Below are 19,701 nucleotides of genomic sequence, written 5' to 3'. Positions count from 1 at the left end.
TTTAAATGTGTGTACATGGCAAGGCTACATTTACTAAGCCATGTTAAATTCTCTTTTTGCGCTTGTTGGTTTTAGTTGTTACAGTATAGTTTATTATATATTTACTTAATTACAAAAAAATCTGGAATAAATAAATAAATGCAGAAATTGAGACATGAGATATAAATGTAAGAGAAAGCTCTCTAGATTATCTGAGAGGGATAATAATTACTGTCCATTACTGCCTGACTGTGGAGGGCCAAGAGTCCCAGAATGCAATAAATAAATACAAAATTAAACAATTAATTAAATGCATTGATAACAAATTTAAATTTGAAATAAATAATGACAAAAATTCAATTAAATTCACAATTTAAAAAAAATTCTGGTTCGTTTGCTGTTACTTGCATAGCCAGTGAAGATAGATCGATACCAGATAATTGTTTGATGCGTCATCACAGAATTATTAGTGATGTGTGCAGTCAGGTATCCCAGAAAGCATTTTGAACAAAACTAGTTGCCTTTTATAGCTGAGCAACTTGACGGAGTGGTTATAAAACTGTATAAATATTTAAAAAAAAAAACCACAGGTAATTACATCTCCTTTTTTTTTTCATTGTAAATACTAAGCACCTGATGTCATCAGTTATGCTGCTGGCGCACTGTAAGCTCTGTCTTCTGCCCTACTTGCCAAGTGGGAAGTAACAAGTGTGCAAGTACAAACTCTGTGTACTTGTCACTGAGAAACACCCACTGAAAGAAACAACTCCACACCAAAACAGTGGGTTTAACTATATCGGCTTTAACCCCACTCCCCGACTTTAATGGGTGAGGCTGACACAATAAATTCATGAACCATAAAATAATCAATTAGATAGTAAAATAATATTATTGATTTTTAAATAAAATGAATTTATATGTTAATTTATTAATTATTTGATACATTATTTCTTAATTATGGCACTTCATAGTATCTCTGAAGCACACTGCATATGAAATATTGAGAGTTGCTGTTCACGTTTGGATGTAAACCACCGCTCTGCTCCACCACTGCGTGGCGCTGTGGAAAACAAGCAGGGCTGTAAGACGACTTCAAAGACCCGCTTGAAAGGACAGGAAGTCGCTTTTGTTGTCTTGGCCGAGGGAGAGCGAGATGTCTTCCCTGGACGTTCAGGATTTTATCCAGCAAAACCGAGCTGTGGCCGAGCAGGTGGAGAACTACAGAGGCTACTGGGAGAGCGACAAGCACTGGGAGCCCAGGCGGGAGTTCATCCTGCGGAACTTGAATGACTTTGAAGACTCGCAGCTGGACCACCTGCTCTCCCTCTCAATGGTGTGGGCCAACAACGTCTTCCTCGGCTGCCGGTGGGTAAACACAGCGTGCTTTCATGCCTCTAATTAAAGCCTGCTGACGGACACTTTTTCTAAGACAGCCGCTCCACAGCTCCCTCAGCCCGGGATGACTAACCACTGTTTTTAAGTTTAGTCTTCCTTATTAAACAAACTAAAGGGTAGGGCTGGGCCATATTATACCGTTCACGGTAATACCGGTATAATGTTAGGCAACGATAGGAAAATGAAATATCGCGATAGAATGGGAGTAAAACGCGCATGCGCAGTGCCTTTGTTTTCATACGCACATGGCCGATTGTTGAGGAACCAGAATTGGTTTGTAAAAATGGTGCAACTTCAGTGATGTGGAACTGGTTTGGTGTTTGTCCGTCAGATACACAACAAAGCACATTTTTTTGCAGAACATGCAAGCGGCCGTTGTTATTGTCGTATTTGTCGGACTAAGATGCTCTTAAATCTGGGAGTAATCTGGGTCCCAAACTCCGTATATTTGACTTCAGGTCAAACAACACTGCAGCATCACTGAGCGTTAAAAACTGTCTAAATTCTTTCATCTTTAATAAAACGATCAGCATTGCTGCTTTACCAGGTGTAACTATGAAGTTTAACTTCCAGGCATCCATGAAAACAAAAGTTATTACATTTAACGGAGTTAGAAGTTAGCAGGAAGCTAGCGGAAGTTAGCTCGCTAGTTTCGCTAGTTACCTAAGCATGATATTGCATGTTCTGACTGAGAGATTTCTGAAAAAATTCAAACGTACAGCTCTGCTATCACTTCCAACATAAATGAAGACAGGAAACTAAACAGCAGTGACGTTTGTAGGGTTACTGAAGTTGGGCTAGCTGGTATATAATGATGTGCTACGTGATCGCTAGCGACACAGCTATGTTAGCATAACATAACAGTGAAGCTGGAGGACGAACACTAACACTTTTCCACTTATAAAAGTTAACGTGAAGGTTCCTCATGGTTAGAGACAAATGCAATCGCATGTCCGGATGCTGTAAACGGACCAAACTTCAGTCAGGAGAACAACTGAGATAATCCATCCACAATACGAGGTTAGTCATTAATATACTGCAACAACATGGGAATAGATCAGCTGCCAGAGAATTCAACATTAATGAATCAATGGTACAGAAGTGGAGGAAGCAAGAAGAATGAGTTTAATCAAGTTTGATTTATCTGACTGCTTTGTTTCGCTTAATGTGCCTTATAATCCCGTGCACCTTATGGTCCGAAAAATACGTACTGCACACTGCAGTTTAATGTTGCAAAGCACCTCTTTTTAACTTCAGTGGATATTATACATGTTATGCTCAGGATATGTCAGCCCATTTCTACTGGAAATGCCTTTGGGTTAAACTTTCAGCAAGGAATTTGCATTTGCACTGATACATTTTTATAAAGCTTTAGTGTACATAAAAACCAGCTTCTTGTTTACGTGAAAATAAATGGAAGGTTGTCTTTTTGTGCTAGTAATGTTGTGGAGTTGTATTTTGTCTCGCATCAATTATATCGTCAGTTATATCGTTATCGCAAATTTTCAAATATATATCGTGATAAATATTTTTGGCCATATCGCCCTGCTCTACTAAAGGGTTGCTAAAGGGTAACAACCAGTGTTCTCTTTTCTCTGAAATTGTTATTAGTTTAATTTTAGATTTAGTATTTACTTACTTACTTATTATTATTATTGTTGTTGTTGTTGTTCCTGCTGCTTACTTACCCCAAACTATTTATATTCAGAGTTTATTGTTTATAGTGAGGTTTATTTTCCGCTGGTGAGTCGTCTGCATAAGCTGCAATGCTACTCTGCTACATTTGCTGCAGACGATGCTGAGTTTGTAAAGATTTGTGAAGATATCCTGCTGGATAAATTATGTGGTTATACATTTTTTTAAATGGCCCTAAAAATTGTGGTTCAGGGAAAAAATATAATGTATGTATAATGGAAATATCAAATGCAATATTGCATTGATATCAGTATATCAGATGTTTGTGCCGGCTACTGGACAACATCCAGTCTTTCTTCACTGGAAAAACAGTCTTTGGTTATCAAGTGGGTCTCTTTATAAAGTTACAGGCCTTGTTTTCAATTTAATCTATTTTTGTTACTGTTTGTGGTGGCATCTTATGTTTTTATATATGGTGTATATGGTAAAAATTCTGCCACATAAGAAATTGAAACCCTACGATTTAGCGATCCTCTAACCCCAAGCACTTGGCCAAAGTTGAGGGGAAAATCTGCCCTTAAAAATCTCCTCTGACTGGTTGCAGTGTTGTGAAAAACTATTTAAAATGATAAGTGGTTTCTTGATTCAAAAGGTCTGGTAGTAGTCAGGTCTGGGTAACCCACTCTCCAAACTCATGTTAAGCGTGTGCGGGCAGATATAGCTAACCTTCATTTCATTCATTTCATTTATTTATTCATTTTCAGGCACAACAAATACCTATATTGAACATAAAATACACAAAACAAAAAACAAAACTTGCCTGAAAAAGGAGTGGGACGAAGAAAACTTATTAAATCCCACCCCTATACTCACTCATCAACAAAAAAAAAAACAATAAACTTCCCGCAGCTACGCCCATCATTGCATACAGACCCATCAACAGCCCCGGGCAGATACAAGCATCTAAGCGGCAGCTCGCAACCAACAATTAGAGCCTTCATAACTGAATACAGAATATATAAATTATAAATTGCATTACCACAGGTAACAGGCAGTAATAACTACAAGTAACAAACACACATACATATACATACATATATATATATATCTACACACACAAGTACATATATGTACATACATACGCACACTTTATTTTTTATTTTTTATTTTGGAATCCATACCAGCAATGGTAAGAGGACAGACATTACAGAGCACACTAAAACCCATCATTGAGTATACTGTGACCAGACCAACTGTTTGTAGAGAAATTTAAATCTATGAATATTTTTGCATTGTTTCAATTGTAAACTCAGACTGTTCCAGATTTTCACACCACATACAGACACACAAAAGCCTTTACGGGTTGTTCGAGTTCTGGGTAATTTGAATTCTCCAAAGCCTCTCACATTATAAACCTTTTCTCGAATTTCAAATCTAGTTTGTAAATTTGCCGGTAAAAGTTTAGTAAAAGCTTTATACAAAATTATGGATGTATTGTAATTAACCAGATCCTGGAATTTAAGTAACTTTGCCTGAAGAAAGAATTTGTGAGTATGTTCTAGATAACCAGCCTTGTGAATAATACGCAGTGCTCGTTTCTGTACTGTGACTAATGGATTAGTTGTATTTTTATATGTATTTCCCCACACTTCCACACAATATGTAAGATATGGAAGAACCAGGGTACAGTACAGAGTACGAAGTGCATCTTTATCAAGGAATTGTTTCACTTTGTTCAAAACTGCGAGGCTTCTGGAAATTTTGGTTTTTATGTGTCTGACGTGGGGTTTCCATGAAATTTTGTTATCAATTATAACTCCCAAAAATTTGTTTTCACTCACATTATCAATTGGTACACCTTCAATGATAATTGGTAATTCTATATTATATTTTAAATTACCAAAAAACATTGCTTTAGTTTTATTTATATTTAATGATAATTTATTTATGTCCATCCATTTTTTTATTAATTTTAGCTCCCTGTTTACAGTCATTACAAGATCAGTATAATCATCGCTACTGATGCAACAGCAAGTATGGATGTGCAATCCCAGAGAAGCTACACTACCTGTGCAATGTGAATGGGCTTCATGGTTCTGCCTCACTCTACTAGCAATTACATGGATGTTAGCAAAAAGCAGAACTAGGGTGGGCTGTCTTTTTGTTGCCTCTCCAGTGCACATGTCACTTTCTTTTGCAACAAAGCAGGTTTCTTCTTCCCGGCTGACTAGATTGATTTACTGACATTTGTGATATACTGTGATTATGAAATGCATGCCTGACTTGATATGAATGATTTGGACTCTTAGACAGAAACTGTTTTTTGTTTTTCCAGTTATTTAAAACAAAATCTGTATTTTTTGTTACACACCAAACAACTTAACAGATCGACTTGTCATTGTAGTAATCTGTAATTGCAGCCACTGGGGTCTGCGACTGGTATTAGCTTTTGGACAGCAATAAACCCACAAAATTGGATTTTCATTTCAGTGAGTTTGAGGGCGCTCGAGGAGCAGCGCTGGCTGTTGAAGTGCATATTGGATGTCTTCTGTGATTACACCTTCTAAAAGACATTAATCCTCGGAATTGGTATAGGGTGCAAAAATGCCAGATAAAAGGGTATCACTATTTTTTCATCCATAAGTTTGCACTCAAAGGTGAATCAGAAGCAGGACTAAATTTCATTTATATGAAGGGAAATGTGTAGGAGGTGAAGAAACCATTCACATCTGTTAACTTTATCGAAGAATAAACAATTCTTCTCTTACCAGTATTATAGTTTTCTGTTGTTCAGTGATGTTATTTTCCCAGTGCACTATATCCTTACAGAAGAATATAAAGCACACGGATGAATTCTGGTTTAATGAAGTGTTATGTCTCATAATCGATGGCAGGTATAGCACAGAGCTGCTGGAAAAAGTGAAGGAAATGGCTGAAGGCATCGTAGTGGAGGACGCACCGGTCTTCAAGACGAGAGATGAGATTGTTAAGAAGCAACAGGTATGTCTGTGAACACACACACGCAGCATATACATACAGCTATAATGACAGTCTTTGTTCATGGATCTCTCTGCTCCGTCACAGGGTCGATGACCGGACCAGTCATGCTGGATCAACACAGACTGGATTCAGCTTTTATCACGTCAGACTATTTTTTTTTTTTTAAATAGTTTTACAATCCTGGTGTTTTTAACCCTTACCTTACCTAACCCTAACCCTTTGTGAGGAGTTCAGACATCTGAAAACTGGCCTTTTCAGACTTTCAGCCTTTTTTATTTGTGCACAAACAGCAGCGGTGTCTGCGGGAGTTTGTGAGCCCCACTGCTCGACTATTTCAATCACAGTTTTACTTTTTTTATTTTTTTAAAAATGTGTTTTTTAAATGTAGCTTCAAACTAAAGATGACACTGGTGTTCTTGTCTGAAGCACAATAAAGAACTTGTTTTATCATTTTTGTGTGGTCATTGCTGTCTAGGTCTGTGCCTCCTCCTGGTCACATTGTTTTTGACTACATTATGGAGCCACTCCATAGTTAATCATATACGGCAATAAAATACAAATACTGCTACTTATAACTATGTCGGTTCAACGAGCTCCGACATGTAGAAAAGTGAACTTTAGTTAAAAGTAAAGCTACAGAGGTTAACATGAAAGCTGTTAACTTACTCTGGCACGGTGTGTTGGCAGCTGTCTTATTTTACATGGCAGCAATACCTGCAGCAAGCAGGGGTGACTCTAAAGGGTGCACTAGACCATATTTACTTGAAGGCTTTAGCAACATTATTTTGCAGATTTCTCTGAATACATTAAAACAATTTAATCAATATGTTTCAAAATATGAAAATTAAAGCTTTTTTGCAGACCAGTGAAAATATAGGTCAGTAAAACTCTTGAGCAGCTGACCTGGGGCTGTGAGGCTGAACACTCGATTATTATTAACATTAATTATTAACATGTGCACCGTCAGAACGTCTGTTTTCTTCAGCAGGAAGCTTTGCAAAAGCACAGGGCAAGCCTCAGTTCTGAGAATGCTGATATAATTGCTTCTCTTCATTACAACCACCACATTCTCCTTTAAAGGCTTACAGACACGCATACCAAGTGATTCACAAGCAAAGTTAAACACGCAGACATGCACTCACCAAACTGACTTCATCCCACAGATTCAATACTGTGAGAACTGTTTTTTAGTTCTAATATATGAGAGCTTCCCAAAAGACTATTTCATCTTAAGCCACGGTTTAGTGACTTAACATTAACATTTTGGGACATTACTGTACTTGTGATTCATTTTTGCATTTAATAAAATCTGATTTAATATGCCACACAAATACAATGAATGGATTTAGGTTTTGGCAATATTTACTATTGCTCATTAATAACTGTACATCTTATCAATCAATCACTGCAGTACTAATCTCAAGTTTTGATGAAGCTCACATTGATTTTGGTACGAGCAGCGTAAAGACAGAGGTTCAGCAAACATGCCAGAAATGTTGCAATATCTTGCTTTAACCAAGTTACATGACAATATGAAAAACTACAATACTCTGTGTAATAGTTCCACCCTATAGTTAATTATGAGACCGGCTGTCGGTCTCTTCGCGTTAACCCTGTGGGTCCAGGTTACCTGTGTCACCTGGAATTAACCCAGCCTGGTAAAGCGCACAAGGAACCAGATGGATGAATAAATGACCAGAACCTGTGTCAAAGTCTGAAAAATGTGGTTTTTTTATTATGTTTATACAGCATATCGTTAAGTATACATTATGTTTATTTCACAAAATTGTTTTTTATAACATATCCCTTCTGCTTATTGGGTGAGATAAGTCACAAGCCACAATATAACCTTTATTATCAAGGAAAAGAGGAATTCTGGTTTATGATGACTGATTACTTAGCTGGAGTCGGGCAGGTTAAGTGAGTAATTTACACTCGAGGGATGGCGTTTTTAAATGGGGGAAATAAGAGCAAATAAAACGGTGGGCAAAAAGCAGGAATGAAAACAACTTGAGCCCTTAGGAAAACAGTTGACATCATACTCTTAGAACAGGCTTTATGATCTTTGCAGCAGTTTGTTCTTATCCAATCAATTCTCTTATAAAGTGCCCAAAAATTATAGGGAAAAAAAACCGTATGAAGCTTTCATTCTCTGCTTATTTGCTAATTCAGATGTCAGCTGTGTCATTTTTAAGAGAAAGAACAAAAGCACCGACTGTGTTCAGGCTGACACATGTCACAGGCAACAAAGCATTCAGAAGTCATTTACTTTCTTTGACAAACTAAATGAGAAAACCAAGAGGAGAACAGTTTGACTGCAAACAGTAAAAAGGTTCAATAAATAGAAAAAAAGCAGACTAAAGAAACACACGATGTAGAAGCAGAGTACCTCCAGCAATGCCAATTCTGTCCCCATCCCCCCCACATCGAATGATACAGCGACACCACCCACATCTGAACTCGCTGGCTAAGGGCCATCAGGCCCTACATATATTTTGATTATAGCATTATATGCGGTTTCTAATATACCAAAGAATGAAACTGTCGGGGACTGCAGAGCCTCAGTCCAAGTTTTCCGTGTTAATATTCACTTTCTCATAACCCTCTCAAACAACCTTCTTCTACCCGCGAGCAGAAATGATTAAAAGAAAAGCTCAGAGATTGCCAGTCATGATTCATCAGTGCAAGGGAGACTTGGCACTGCTGCAGCCTGTGACGTCTGCGAGCCCAAACCTACAGCATCTCTTAAAATAAACAGAGATATGCTGGAAGAGATCAGGGACTGCTCTTTATCAGCTGAATCTGCTGTCGACTTCAAAGATGACGATGATGGTGATGATGCTACCGATTTTGGCTTTTCCCACGACTTTCAAAATAATGATTCAGTCATTGATGTGCCCCTTTCTTAGCCAAGTTGTGGATACAAAAAAAAAAAAAAGAGGGGGGGATGGGAAGGAGTCTGTGAAACACAAACAGCATCATTCCAACCAGAGATATATTACAAATTCTGTTAGCAATAACTTATGTCACATCATGCAATAAAAAAATAAAATAAAAGTAAAGACAGGGAACAAATACAAGATTGATTTCCCCTCTCCTGTTTCCCTAAAATGCATTGGCAAGCAAGGTAATGTCCATTCTGGTTTGGTTGTTCTTGCGCCCCCCCCCCCCCCAGTGTGGCACTTAAGTTCTTCTGATATAGTTGCTGTGTTTTCTTTTTTCTTGATTTTTTTTCTCGATGAGGTAAAAATGAGAGACTGAAGTACTTGGATGGTGAAGAGTGGGTGATGGAGAGAAGAGCAGAGAGCAAGAGGAGCTCAGACATCCACCCAGCTCTGCTCCACGATGGCCGTCACCCTCTTCTCGTACTCTCTCTTGTTTTCCTGATAGAGCTGTGCGGCCTGACTGTTGGCTGGGCTGTTGGGGTTTGGCTCGTCCAGCAATGACTGCGAGAGAGAAAAAAAGGAAGACTAATGATGAAAATGTTGACATCCTGAAGATTAAATAACCAGGAGAGATACTTCGGATGTCCCTGTATAGAATCATCATGCTTCACCGTGAATTAAAATGTATGAAAAGGGAGTGAAACACGACCAACCTGGATGGAGGTGAGTATGGACGACACATCGTATGTGGGGCTCCAGCGATTCTGAAGTATGTCTAAACATATACTGCCATCTGCGTAAACTGACATGCAGAGAAAAAGATCAGCAACACATTTACAACTAAAGCTAATGAGGAATGTATCCGTGACCATTCATTTTATGCTAATGTGCGTTATATTTAATGCTGTATGCTTTCATATTTATTTGTTGCCCCTTGTTTTCTCATTGTACTGTTTTTGTTTGACCTGCCAGAGGCTACAGATTAAATATAGACATTAATGTGCGCCGTCCCTTTAATAAATACATGACACTTTTTAAAATTAAACATTTAAATTGAATTTAAATCATCAAGACAGTTTCTTTACATTACTGGTGAAGTACATTGTAATCTGGTGCTTGTTCTTATTGTAGCACTGCAAACTGAAAACTTAAAAATGAAACAAAGCCATAAATAAGTCTAACATATTACGTACATAACTCATCACAATGCCGGCATCCACCAAGGTTATTATAGTTCATAAAAATGTGTGAAAATACATTTTAGGCTCTGATGCATGTTTATTGAGACTGCGAGATCTGGAAGACTGGGTCTACCACCAGAAACTGAATAAAATAACAAACCATTAAAAAGGAAAATTGACAAATTTACAACATGTTTAGCAAGAGTTGGATATTTATTCTGAGTAAAAATGTAAAAAAGTTAAACATTCTTACAATTTCATTTTTAAACAGAGGAATTGGGCCGCTGGTATAAACCTAGTGGAAAGTTGCAGTGGTTCATTTTTGCTCCTGGACATTTTTTTTAACTCTTTAAAAGAAAAAATATATATATATATTAACACTGTAGGGTTTCATTTAATAGCTACAGAAGTCTTGATGTGTGTTTATTTGCACAAAATATATTCAATATTACACAATCATCTACAAAAACCTACAATTTTTTTAGATTGGGTTTAAAACTGAAGCATAGGGGTGCTGGTTTATCTGGCTGGATTAGCTCACTGGTTCAGCATGTGACTCATTTGGCATAAGGTTAATGTGGAGGCCGCCCTGATGCCATTTACTGTTCTTTCTTTCAGCTTTCCTGACGCCTTTCTACCTGCTACAATAAAAGCTAGATGCAGATAAAGTCCTCAGTCTTTAAACTAGGCTGTCTACTCTCCTTCTATGAGATATACCTGCAGCCTATAGACAGGGATGATTTTACACTGTAAAATATAAATCTACTCATAGTTTGTGCAACATTCTTATAGATTTAGTGTAGAAGGTAATTAAAATAGCCAGTAAAAGTCTGATCTACTGACCTGGCAGCCAAAACGTGTTATGTTGAACACTTATTCTAGTATACTTCAACACATAGATCACATAAACATACCTGAAATTTTAAAATCTATTTTTATATTATATATATTGTAACAAAGATGTTTTTAAAGAAATAAAAGGCAATGATTATGTAAATAATTTAAATTTTTATTCCTACAATTTGTTTTTTAGCACAATTTTATATAAACCCGACTGAAAAAGTAACATTTTAGATGATCTGTAACAGATAAAGGATATAGTATAGATATAATACACACAAATAGAGCCATTACAAAAAAGTATTTCTGTATCAACTATAATGTGTTCAGAAATGACCCCACACTGTCATTTTATTCACTAGACTAGCTTAGTTGCTTGAAGGTCAGAACACTTTGTAAGCTTCAGTGAACATGGGTGCTGCACCACTGATAATTGAGGGCATTTCAGCTGCTAGCCCACTTACCATTTGGGTGAAACATTCTGGAGACAAACCGAACCGTGGGAGGCTTGTTTGGGTACTCCTCAGAAAACTCTATCAGAAGCTTAAATGTTCCTGCAGAGATAGACGGAGAGGGTATGAGGCAGAACAAATGACAGACAGAGGGAGCGCGAGGGGGGGGGGGGTGAACGTAAGTAATTTTGCAAGGAGAATACAGATGTGAAGGATGGAGGGGGTCAGACAAAATGAGGGAAAGAATTATGTTACTATAAATATCAGCAGCTCGACTGAAAAGAGAAGCTAGAAAGTTAATTATTATAAAAGTAGCAATGGACAGTTTTAAATCCAAGCTTGTAGAAAACTGTATGAACGCTGCCTGCCCGCCTGGCAGGGGGACGACAATACCACATCAGCCTTTTATGGTCGAGGGGTAAAAATCGTACTTTATGATGCTGCGTCACCGACCTACAAACTTCTGTTCAATTCACATCATACTATAGTTAAAATAAGTACTTTTATTCATATTTATAGAGCCAGTGCGTGGATACAGCGAGTTTTCAGCCCACCAAAACTGAGCCCCTGATAATTGTTCAGTTGAAATTACTGCAGCTGTGATAACTTGCCAAAGGGACTCCTATACAAAAAATTAGACTACAACTTCTTCAACTTTCAAGGATTAAATGTCAGTTCCCCTTTCTACTTAAAAATAATTGTAGCAGTTCCTAACTCTCAGAGGTCTAGTTGTTATCACATGATTAAAATATGATGACCGATTAAAGTACCAATTTGTTTTCAATTTAAGTCATTTTAAATGCATTTCAGGCACTTAAACCACTCCAGATACTCAATTTGTAATAATTTCTAACTTACAATTTAAAAAAAAAAGAAGCTATCTACTCAGAGGTGTGGCGATCCTCACGATAATTGTGGGATTTTGTGCTCAGGTAGACTGATTATTTGAGCATGCAACCCATAATCATTTCACTACACACATGCTGCCCGAAAAGTAATAATACATTGACTGAGTTCTCCGACTCTACAACAACATCACGAGTTCAAGGCAAAGTTAAACCACATCTAGAACTCAGATAAACATGAGGCTGCACTTTAGATGACTCAAAATGTAGAACTTACCATCTTCAAATGGTGTTCCCACAGGCCTGCAGAAGGCAGAGAGAGAGAGATTTAAAATGTTTCCAAAATCCAAATATCCCCACTGCTAATCCCCATTAAGACCCTCTCTAGTAGTACTGCAGTCTGTCCTTCAAGGAGTAGAAGCTCTGCAGACACCAGGGTCCATATTTACTAAGCTCTTCGTGCTCACACAGAACATGTTGAGGGGCCAATTAAAACAGCTGCCTTCATACTTTACATGTGTAGCAGCCTCCCCTTTGATTTAGGTGAGCAACTACGATCGAGTGTATTTTTATAAACCCATGTGAGTATTTCTAATTTGGTTTTGTTACACATCCTTGGTCCTGGTTGGATTTCTAGTTACTTTCAGCTATTCAATTTGCTTGTGCATTTGATGTTTTATTAATTCTTGCGACTTAAATTTCACATCACTTCTGAGTAGATTTTTCTCTAGTCGCTCTTCTTTTAAACACGCACAGCAAATTATCCACCAGAGATACACCCAGTATGCAAAAAGCTACTTCTTTAATACGGGTTCATTCTTAACACACTTTCTTATCTCTAACAGTGTCTTCCAGCCCTCTCTTCCACTGAACACTTGCTGTGACTCCACATGCTGATTTTCCAGACTGCTCTGTGCAACAATCAGGGCTGCAATCAGAAACACTTTTTAAAGCAGAAGGATGTGGTGGACGAGAACACAGTGGGGGTGGGTGGGTTGCAGAATCTGCGCATCACAATCGCAGTGGCACAGTCAAGACGGCAGGGCGGATTTAGAGAATGACTCACCCAAAAATAACAGCGTTCCAAAGCATGATGTTGTTCTCTGATGGCGCTCCGCTCACACCGGTAGGAGGATCTTCTTGAAGTCTGGGCAAGAAAGAGAAAGAAACAGAGACTTTAGAGTGAAGAAAAAGAGGTGAGACGAGAAGACATACACAGCAAAAAAGCCTGAATCAGTGGAAAGGGAGGCAGGGACATGAAGTAAAGGAGCAAAAGCAGGGGGGGGAGATAAAGGGGAGAAAAACATGAAAAAGAATGATGGCAAAAAGAAAAACCCCTTAGATGTAAAGGGAGAGAAGCAAGTGGGAAAGACAGCTGAGGAGGGGTGATGGTTTTAATTAACAGCTTTACTGCAGGAAAATTAGCAATCAAAACACGAACTGCTGTATCAACACGACTTTCAACAGACAGCCAGGCTCGCAGGATCAACAGCACTATGACAGTCCTGTTGTCACATGTCAGTGAACATAAGTGCTCATCTGAAGCACTGCAGCACCAGTATTGTATCCACAGTGACCATCAAATCTCTGGTGTTGTTAATGCAAAGCACTTAAGCCATCAAGTCGACCTTCACCTGAAATGACTTCAGAGTAGCACCGACGGGCTATCAGAACAACGTCGAAGCAGGAAACGAGCAGGAGCCAAGAGCCTACACTACAAAGTAAGCTCAACACATCCAGGATCTCTTTTCCTAATCTGGCTTCCCTTACCCTACCATCAGCCATCATCAGATTGTGTTATCACCACAACAAGACAACCCAGGCTTCCCCCACTAAGAGCACTAACGAAGCAAAAGTAGCACACACGACCAATCAAAAACAAGGACATCAAATCCAATTTTAGAGATCTAACTAAATCTAAAATGTCGACTGTGTAAGACACAGGAGGATCTGACATGTCATGGCAACTGCTTGTACAATGTACAGGCTGTCGTTTGATATGTGTGAAACCGTTTCAGCCTCATTCGTTCAGCCACAGCACTGCTCTGAGAGGGAGGCAAATTGGGTAAGCAGTTTTAGCATATGTGCAAGTTTTATATAAGGTCAGCAAGAAAAAAAGCTTAAAGTCCTTTTTTGGCATCACGTCATTATATTAAAGGTCACACACACACACACACACACACACACACACACACACACACACACACACACACACACACACACACACACACACACACACACACACACACGAGAGAAACTATTTAAAAACTGCTTGTAGCCAATAGCAAAAAGAAAAAATGTACTGATTCAAATCTGTGTATTATCATCTGTGTTTGACCTTTTCACCTCTACTGTGACCTTGGGCCCAGACCTTCCCAGTAATAGGAAGCCTGTAGTACTACAAAATAAACCTACCTTTGTTTTAATTAAGCATATTAAAATATCCTACAAGTAATATTTTCCCACCATCTTCCACAATGTGCTGATGAAAGTACTGCGAATCATATCCCAACCATAACCTTTACATTTCCTCTATAGACGCTCTACACTGCTAAATAATTCAGCAAGTTTGGTTGCGGAACCATGTGGAGACAAGTGATGAAAACCGGCACATCTACATGTCCAAACATTCTGGCTAATTGATAAAACTTATGTTTCTTCGTATCACAGCAGCTAGACCCCGGCCTGGCAGACTGGGCTCTAAATGAAATCACTTTAGTGTTGTTGTTTTTTTAACAAGTTAAGGTGGAATAACTGCTATGTTTTCAAACATAATGTTTCATATTATATCTTCTCTACACAGACCTCTATCTGATCCGATGAAAGGTGAAAGATTGTCAAATGAGTGCCAGTCAAAGATTTGGAAACCATCGCTTTTCACATGATAGCGCTTGTAATTTGAAGGTAAAAGAGTGAGAAGGTAAAAATAAGAAACTAAAAAGGGTTTGAGATCATATATACATTTGTTTTGGACTGTTCAGCACCCAAATGATTTATCGGCTAACCCAAATTAACCACAGCTGGATTAATCATAATTAAAAATAATAATTAGTCGAGGCTCCACAAATAAAACTACCCAGGCGTGCCTGACAAACGACATGCCACAGCAGCAACTGCCTAGCAACAGAGGCGTCAGCAAATCAAAACAGGTGTGGCAGCGGGTCAACAATTTAAATGACGTTTCCGACAGCAGCTTCAATAAAATCTGTGTTGGCTATCAAACTGATTTCTGAAGCTCATGGTAGATTATTGTGCAACATTAAAGGTCTTGCTTCAAATCACCAAATCTATATAGGCCAAGTCCGGCAGTCACTACAGGCTATTGAGGCCTACAATTCCAGGCCCAGTTTAAAAGCTGGTTTAATAAGAGCTTATAGCTATAAAACAAGGTAGGCTGATTTGTGCGTCTGTGAGTGCAGATCCATGTCTAAGTCCCTTGCTGTAGACGGACCCACTGCAATTAACCTCATTTACAGTAATCTCCCTGAACTCTTTGCTGGTAAAGGGAAGCTCCACTGAGTTCATCTTCTAGGATAGACCGATAGTTTATTTTACTTGAAACGTGGGGATTACTCACAAGTCTGCAGTAAGGAAGATTAGGGCAAGTACGGGACTGTTGATGAAGAGACTGCGTGGTGGTAAATTTGACATGAATTGTCAGAAAATAAACTAGGAATGCATTTTAATATATTAGTATCAAGTTATTATGTTAGTATTATATTAAGCTATTATGTAAAAATAAAAACAGGATTATTTGCCTTAACTATATGTGGACCAAAACATGCTCTCTGACCTCTAGAGACCGATGGCTGAGGCCAGAAAATACCCAATTAAGATTTAAATTTTAAAAGACTAGCCTCTTATCCCTACTATACCAGCCTCTTTGATTCTCTTTCTTTGATTGAATCCTGAACTGAAATTAGCCCATTAATTTCAAATTAAAAGCCTCCTTGTGTAAATCAGACACATAAACCCCAAAACTGGGGTTACACATTTTTGGGGGGAGAGGTTTGGCTTTTCCTCAATAGAAAGCATTAAATAAGTAATAAAGTAAGCATTTAGCGAAACAGACTCAATGCCTATGAAAAGGAAAACTGCTCTTATATAAGAAACATTCATATCATCTTTTTGTAGTTATATATATCATGAAATACATCCAACATGTTTTCTCTTTAAATAGAGACAAAAAGTACAACTTGGTTTCATGTGACATTAGTCACTGTCATTTTAGACTCTTTATATCAGACACTGCATTGTTGCAGGACTTTAATTGCAATCCCTCATAAAACTGTTTATTATTCTAAAAACAGTGTGGTCAAGATAATCATTCATCTCAAACAAAGCCTTCTGGGAATTATGCAGTTTAGCAAATTCAAACACCTGGGTTTAAAAAAGGTACACAAAGTGTTATAACATGTGCCAAAAGAGGTTTTAATGCTCTCTAATAGAAATCAGAGCTTACACACTATTTAAAATATCCATGTGTTATATGAAAGGGTAATACCTGATTTACAATGCTGCATTAATGCTACAAAGTAAGCTAAAATGCGCTAAAATGTAACTACACGTATAATCATAAGTCTTCCTCATAGTAATATACCCTACAAACTCAGTATTTCATTAGCATACAGAGAATGTATCTACTAAACAATAAAACTATTTTAAGAGTGCAGAGAGATGCCCTGTTTCTCTTTCTTTTTAGCTCTGACGATGTGTGTATACATTCAGAGTCAGCTCTGAAGTCTTCTCTCCTTCCTGTGTTTCGGTAAAAGTAACTGCAGTTTATCAGCTCCAGCCCAGCACGAGCGGCCCAGTTTCATTCATGAAGGCAGCAATGCAGACAACAACGTACAAGAATAAATGCCACAGCTCACTGCAGCGTGGACTAAAATTATTTCTGAAAATGTATCTGGCGAAGAAAAGAAGGTTAAGCCATACTGAATATAGTCAAAAAGAAAGGACCACAGCATTTATTTACCGTCTTATTACACCGAAATTACTGAGCTAAAACCCCACACAACAGTGTAGCGGCCTATTTTTAAGAATACATACACTTTGACTTACAGGTCAAACAGTTGAGGTTAAGCAATACCATGCAAGACTGAATTCAATCAGCCAGCACTGGCGTGGACACATGCTGATTCGGGCATGTGCAATTGTGTTTCCCTTGCCTCAGTGTCACCATTTACCACCTGGGGACTAGCAGAGCAGAGTTCAGTTACAGTGACACATTATCCCCTCTGCTTCAATGGCTGCTCTTAGTAGAATAGCTCAGCATCTTTTTTCCACTGACAGGTGTGTGTGTGTCTGTTATTCACGCACACACAGTTGGATGCCATATGGAGCGAGGCAACAGATTGGGGATAGCAGGTATTACAAGCAGGCCCTTGCCAGGTGTTATTCCCCCAGGAAGCCTTAACATATTCTTTTTGTTATCGTATCATCACGTACTAACTGTGTGTATTAAATATCTGGATTTAAAATAAAGCATCAGAAACATATAGATAGAGCAATCCCCGACCACAAACCTTGGCAAAACCTGCAACCCCTAGGATGAAATATGACCATGCCGACTGATTGACTTACTTGAAAGCACAATATAAACCTACAGCTTGCAGACTGCGGGTATTAATAGGATAAATCCTGTGACATTTAGCTTCTAATCGGGGCCAGTTAAGCCAAGACAAACGGTCACCAGTAAACCTCTGCAAGTGAAGCTGATCCCACACCAAAAAACAAAACTAGCCATAAAAAAAGAAAACGTTATTCCCTCGGTACAAACCCCCCCCCCCCCCACTGCAGAACACAAACAGCGTTTGAATGATCCCCTAGCGTCTCGGTTACTTCATTAGCCATCAAATATCGAGACAAACCATAACCGATGAGCCTGTCTCACATTAACTCCTGCCTGGGTTTCTGCACAGCATTGTTTGCACCAGGAGCTAACACTAAGCTAGCTGCCGACAGCTTCATGGGCTAAAGCTACACAGAGATGCCCAAACGATGAGGACGGTACCTTTTAAAATCTCGCATGAGCCGTCTCCTTGCCGGTGTCGACATAATTCAAAATGTGTTAAAAATACAGATATTTAAAAAACAATAATAATAACCCAAGACCATAGACCGAATACTGTCGGAAACAAAATCCGGTACTTCTTCCGCTTGCAGCTCTTTTCTTCTTCTCCCTGAACCACTGGCTAGCTTTAGCTATTTATGGTGACGTCGGTTGCTTACAGAGGCACAGCCCCTTTTAGCTCACAAACGGTGCTGATGTAAAAGCGTTAATTTAAACACCTCCGAGCTGCAAATCCAACTATTTTTGATACTCTTACTATAGGTGGTGTTCATTTTCTCAAAATACCCGGAACTCTTACATACTGTTCGTGTCAAATTTAACTTAAAAAAAAAATAGCAGCAAAAAATTTTCCTAAATCTATCTATCTATCTATCTATCTATCTATCTATCTATCTATCTATCTATCTATCTATCTATCTCAGCGCTTAGACTTGATAGATCAAGTCTAAGCGCTGAGCCATCTTCTATTCACACACTATTAGAGATGATGTCAGTGGAAGGGTGGGCTGTCAAGAAGCCATTCTTATGGAAGGAACACATGGGGGGAAAGGCTGAGGTATAGCAAATCACACAATAACTGGACTAAAAATCAGTGGCAAAAGGTCTGAAGGAGTGATGCATCCAAATTTAAAATTTGATCCACCATTCAATACCGCCTGGAAAGAATCTGATTAGCAACAGCTTCATTTTTCAGCATTACAATAATCCCAAACACCCTGCCAATGGAGTAAAAGCATACCTGGATAGAAAAACACATAATGGAACCGAATTAGTCATGGATTGGCTTTCCCAGATCCCGAGCCTCAACATTATGAAGGAGTGTGGGATCATCTTGACAGAGAACAGAACACAAGGCAGCCAGCATCCAAAAAATAGCTTTGAATGTCCATCAAAAAGCCTTGGGAACTATTCCTGAAGACTACTTAAAGAAATTATACGTAAGCTTGCCTAAGAAAGTCCAGGCTGTGTTGAAGTTTTGCACAGTGGCTGATGACCTGCCCAGGGTGTACCCCGCATCTCGCCCTATGGTAGGTGATAGTAATAGTCTCCAACCCTGAATTGGATAAGTAGCAGAGAATGGATGGGTGGATAGTTCCATTTCCATTTGAACAGTTCACCTATTTCCAATTTCTGCAATTTTTCTAGCAAAATATAAAGAATAAAGGGGTGGCTCAAGACTTTTGCACAGTACTCTGTCTCTGGAGTTAGCCATTGCACATACTGACCAACTTCATCTGTTCTCATGGTAACAGTACAATTAATATTTCACCTTTAAGAGTGCTAACTCAGCGAGATGCAGACCTGTGTGAGTTTCAATCAATGCCATGATTTTAATAACCCTAAAAACCAAATATTTGCTGCCAAAGTTTTTCTGCTATGTTGCCCTGATGAGAACAAAATAACCCAGAAGAG

The 19,701-nt window shown here is 38.5% G+C and overlaps 2 protein-coding genes across 2 annotated transcripts; one reads left to right on the top strand and one right to left on the bottom strand.

Annotated features, from left to right (window-relative positions):
• Positions 1-1,093: 1,093 nt before the first annotated feature.
• xtbd1 (XRN2 binding domain containing 1) lies at positions 1,094-6,459 on the top strand. Its single transcript, XM_086309288.1, has 3 exons — positions 1,094-1,344; positions 5,904-6,009; positions 6,094-6,459. The coding sequence occupies exons 1-3, from the start codon at positions 1,133-1,135 to the stop codon at positions 6,100-6,102; spliced, it is 327 nt and encodes a 108-aa protein (XP_086165414.1). The 5' UTR covers positions 1,094-1,132; the 3' UTR covers positions 6,103-6,459.
• A 1,249-nt stretch (positions 6,460-7,708) lies between these two features.
• ube2b (ubiquitin-conjugating enzyme E2B (RAD6 homolog)) lies at positions 7,709-18,431 on the bottom strand. The gene is made up of 6 exons (XM_086309286.1): positions 18,229-18,431; positions 13,279-13,359; positions 12,490-12,515; positions 11,380-11,469; positions 9,608-9,696; positions 7,709-9,455 (listed from the first exon to the last, which is right to left on the bottom strand). The coding sequence occupies exons 1-6, from the start codon at positions 18,270-18,272 to the stop codon at positions 9,327-9,329; spliced, it is 459 nt and encodes a 152-aa protein (XP_086165412.1). The 5' UTR covers positions 18,273-18,431; the 3' UTR covers positions 7,709-9,326.
• Between the last annotated feature and the right edge of the window lie 1,270 nt (positions 18,432-19,701).

The sequence above is a fragment of the Aulonocara sp. 'chitande type north' Nkhata Bay genome, linkage group LG10 (genome assembly GCF_057382095.1).
Source record: "Aulonocara sp. 'chitande type north' Nkhata Bay isolate Kocher_YH1m ecotype deep benthic linkage group LG10, A_spYH_male_GT1.1, whole genome shotgun sequence".
Taxonomy (NCBI): Eukaryota; Metazoa; Chordata; class Actinopteri; order Cichliformes; family Cichlidae; genus Aulonocara; species Aulonocara sp. 'chitande type north' Nkhata Bay.
Note: the sequence above shows the minus strand (reverse complement) of the source record. Positions and strands in the feature narration are given on the sequence as shown.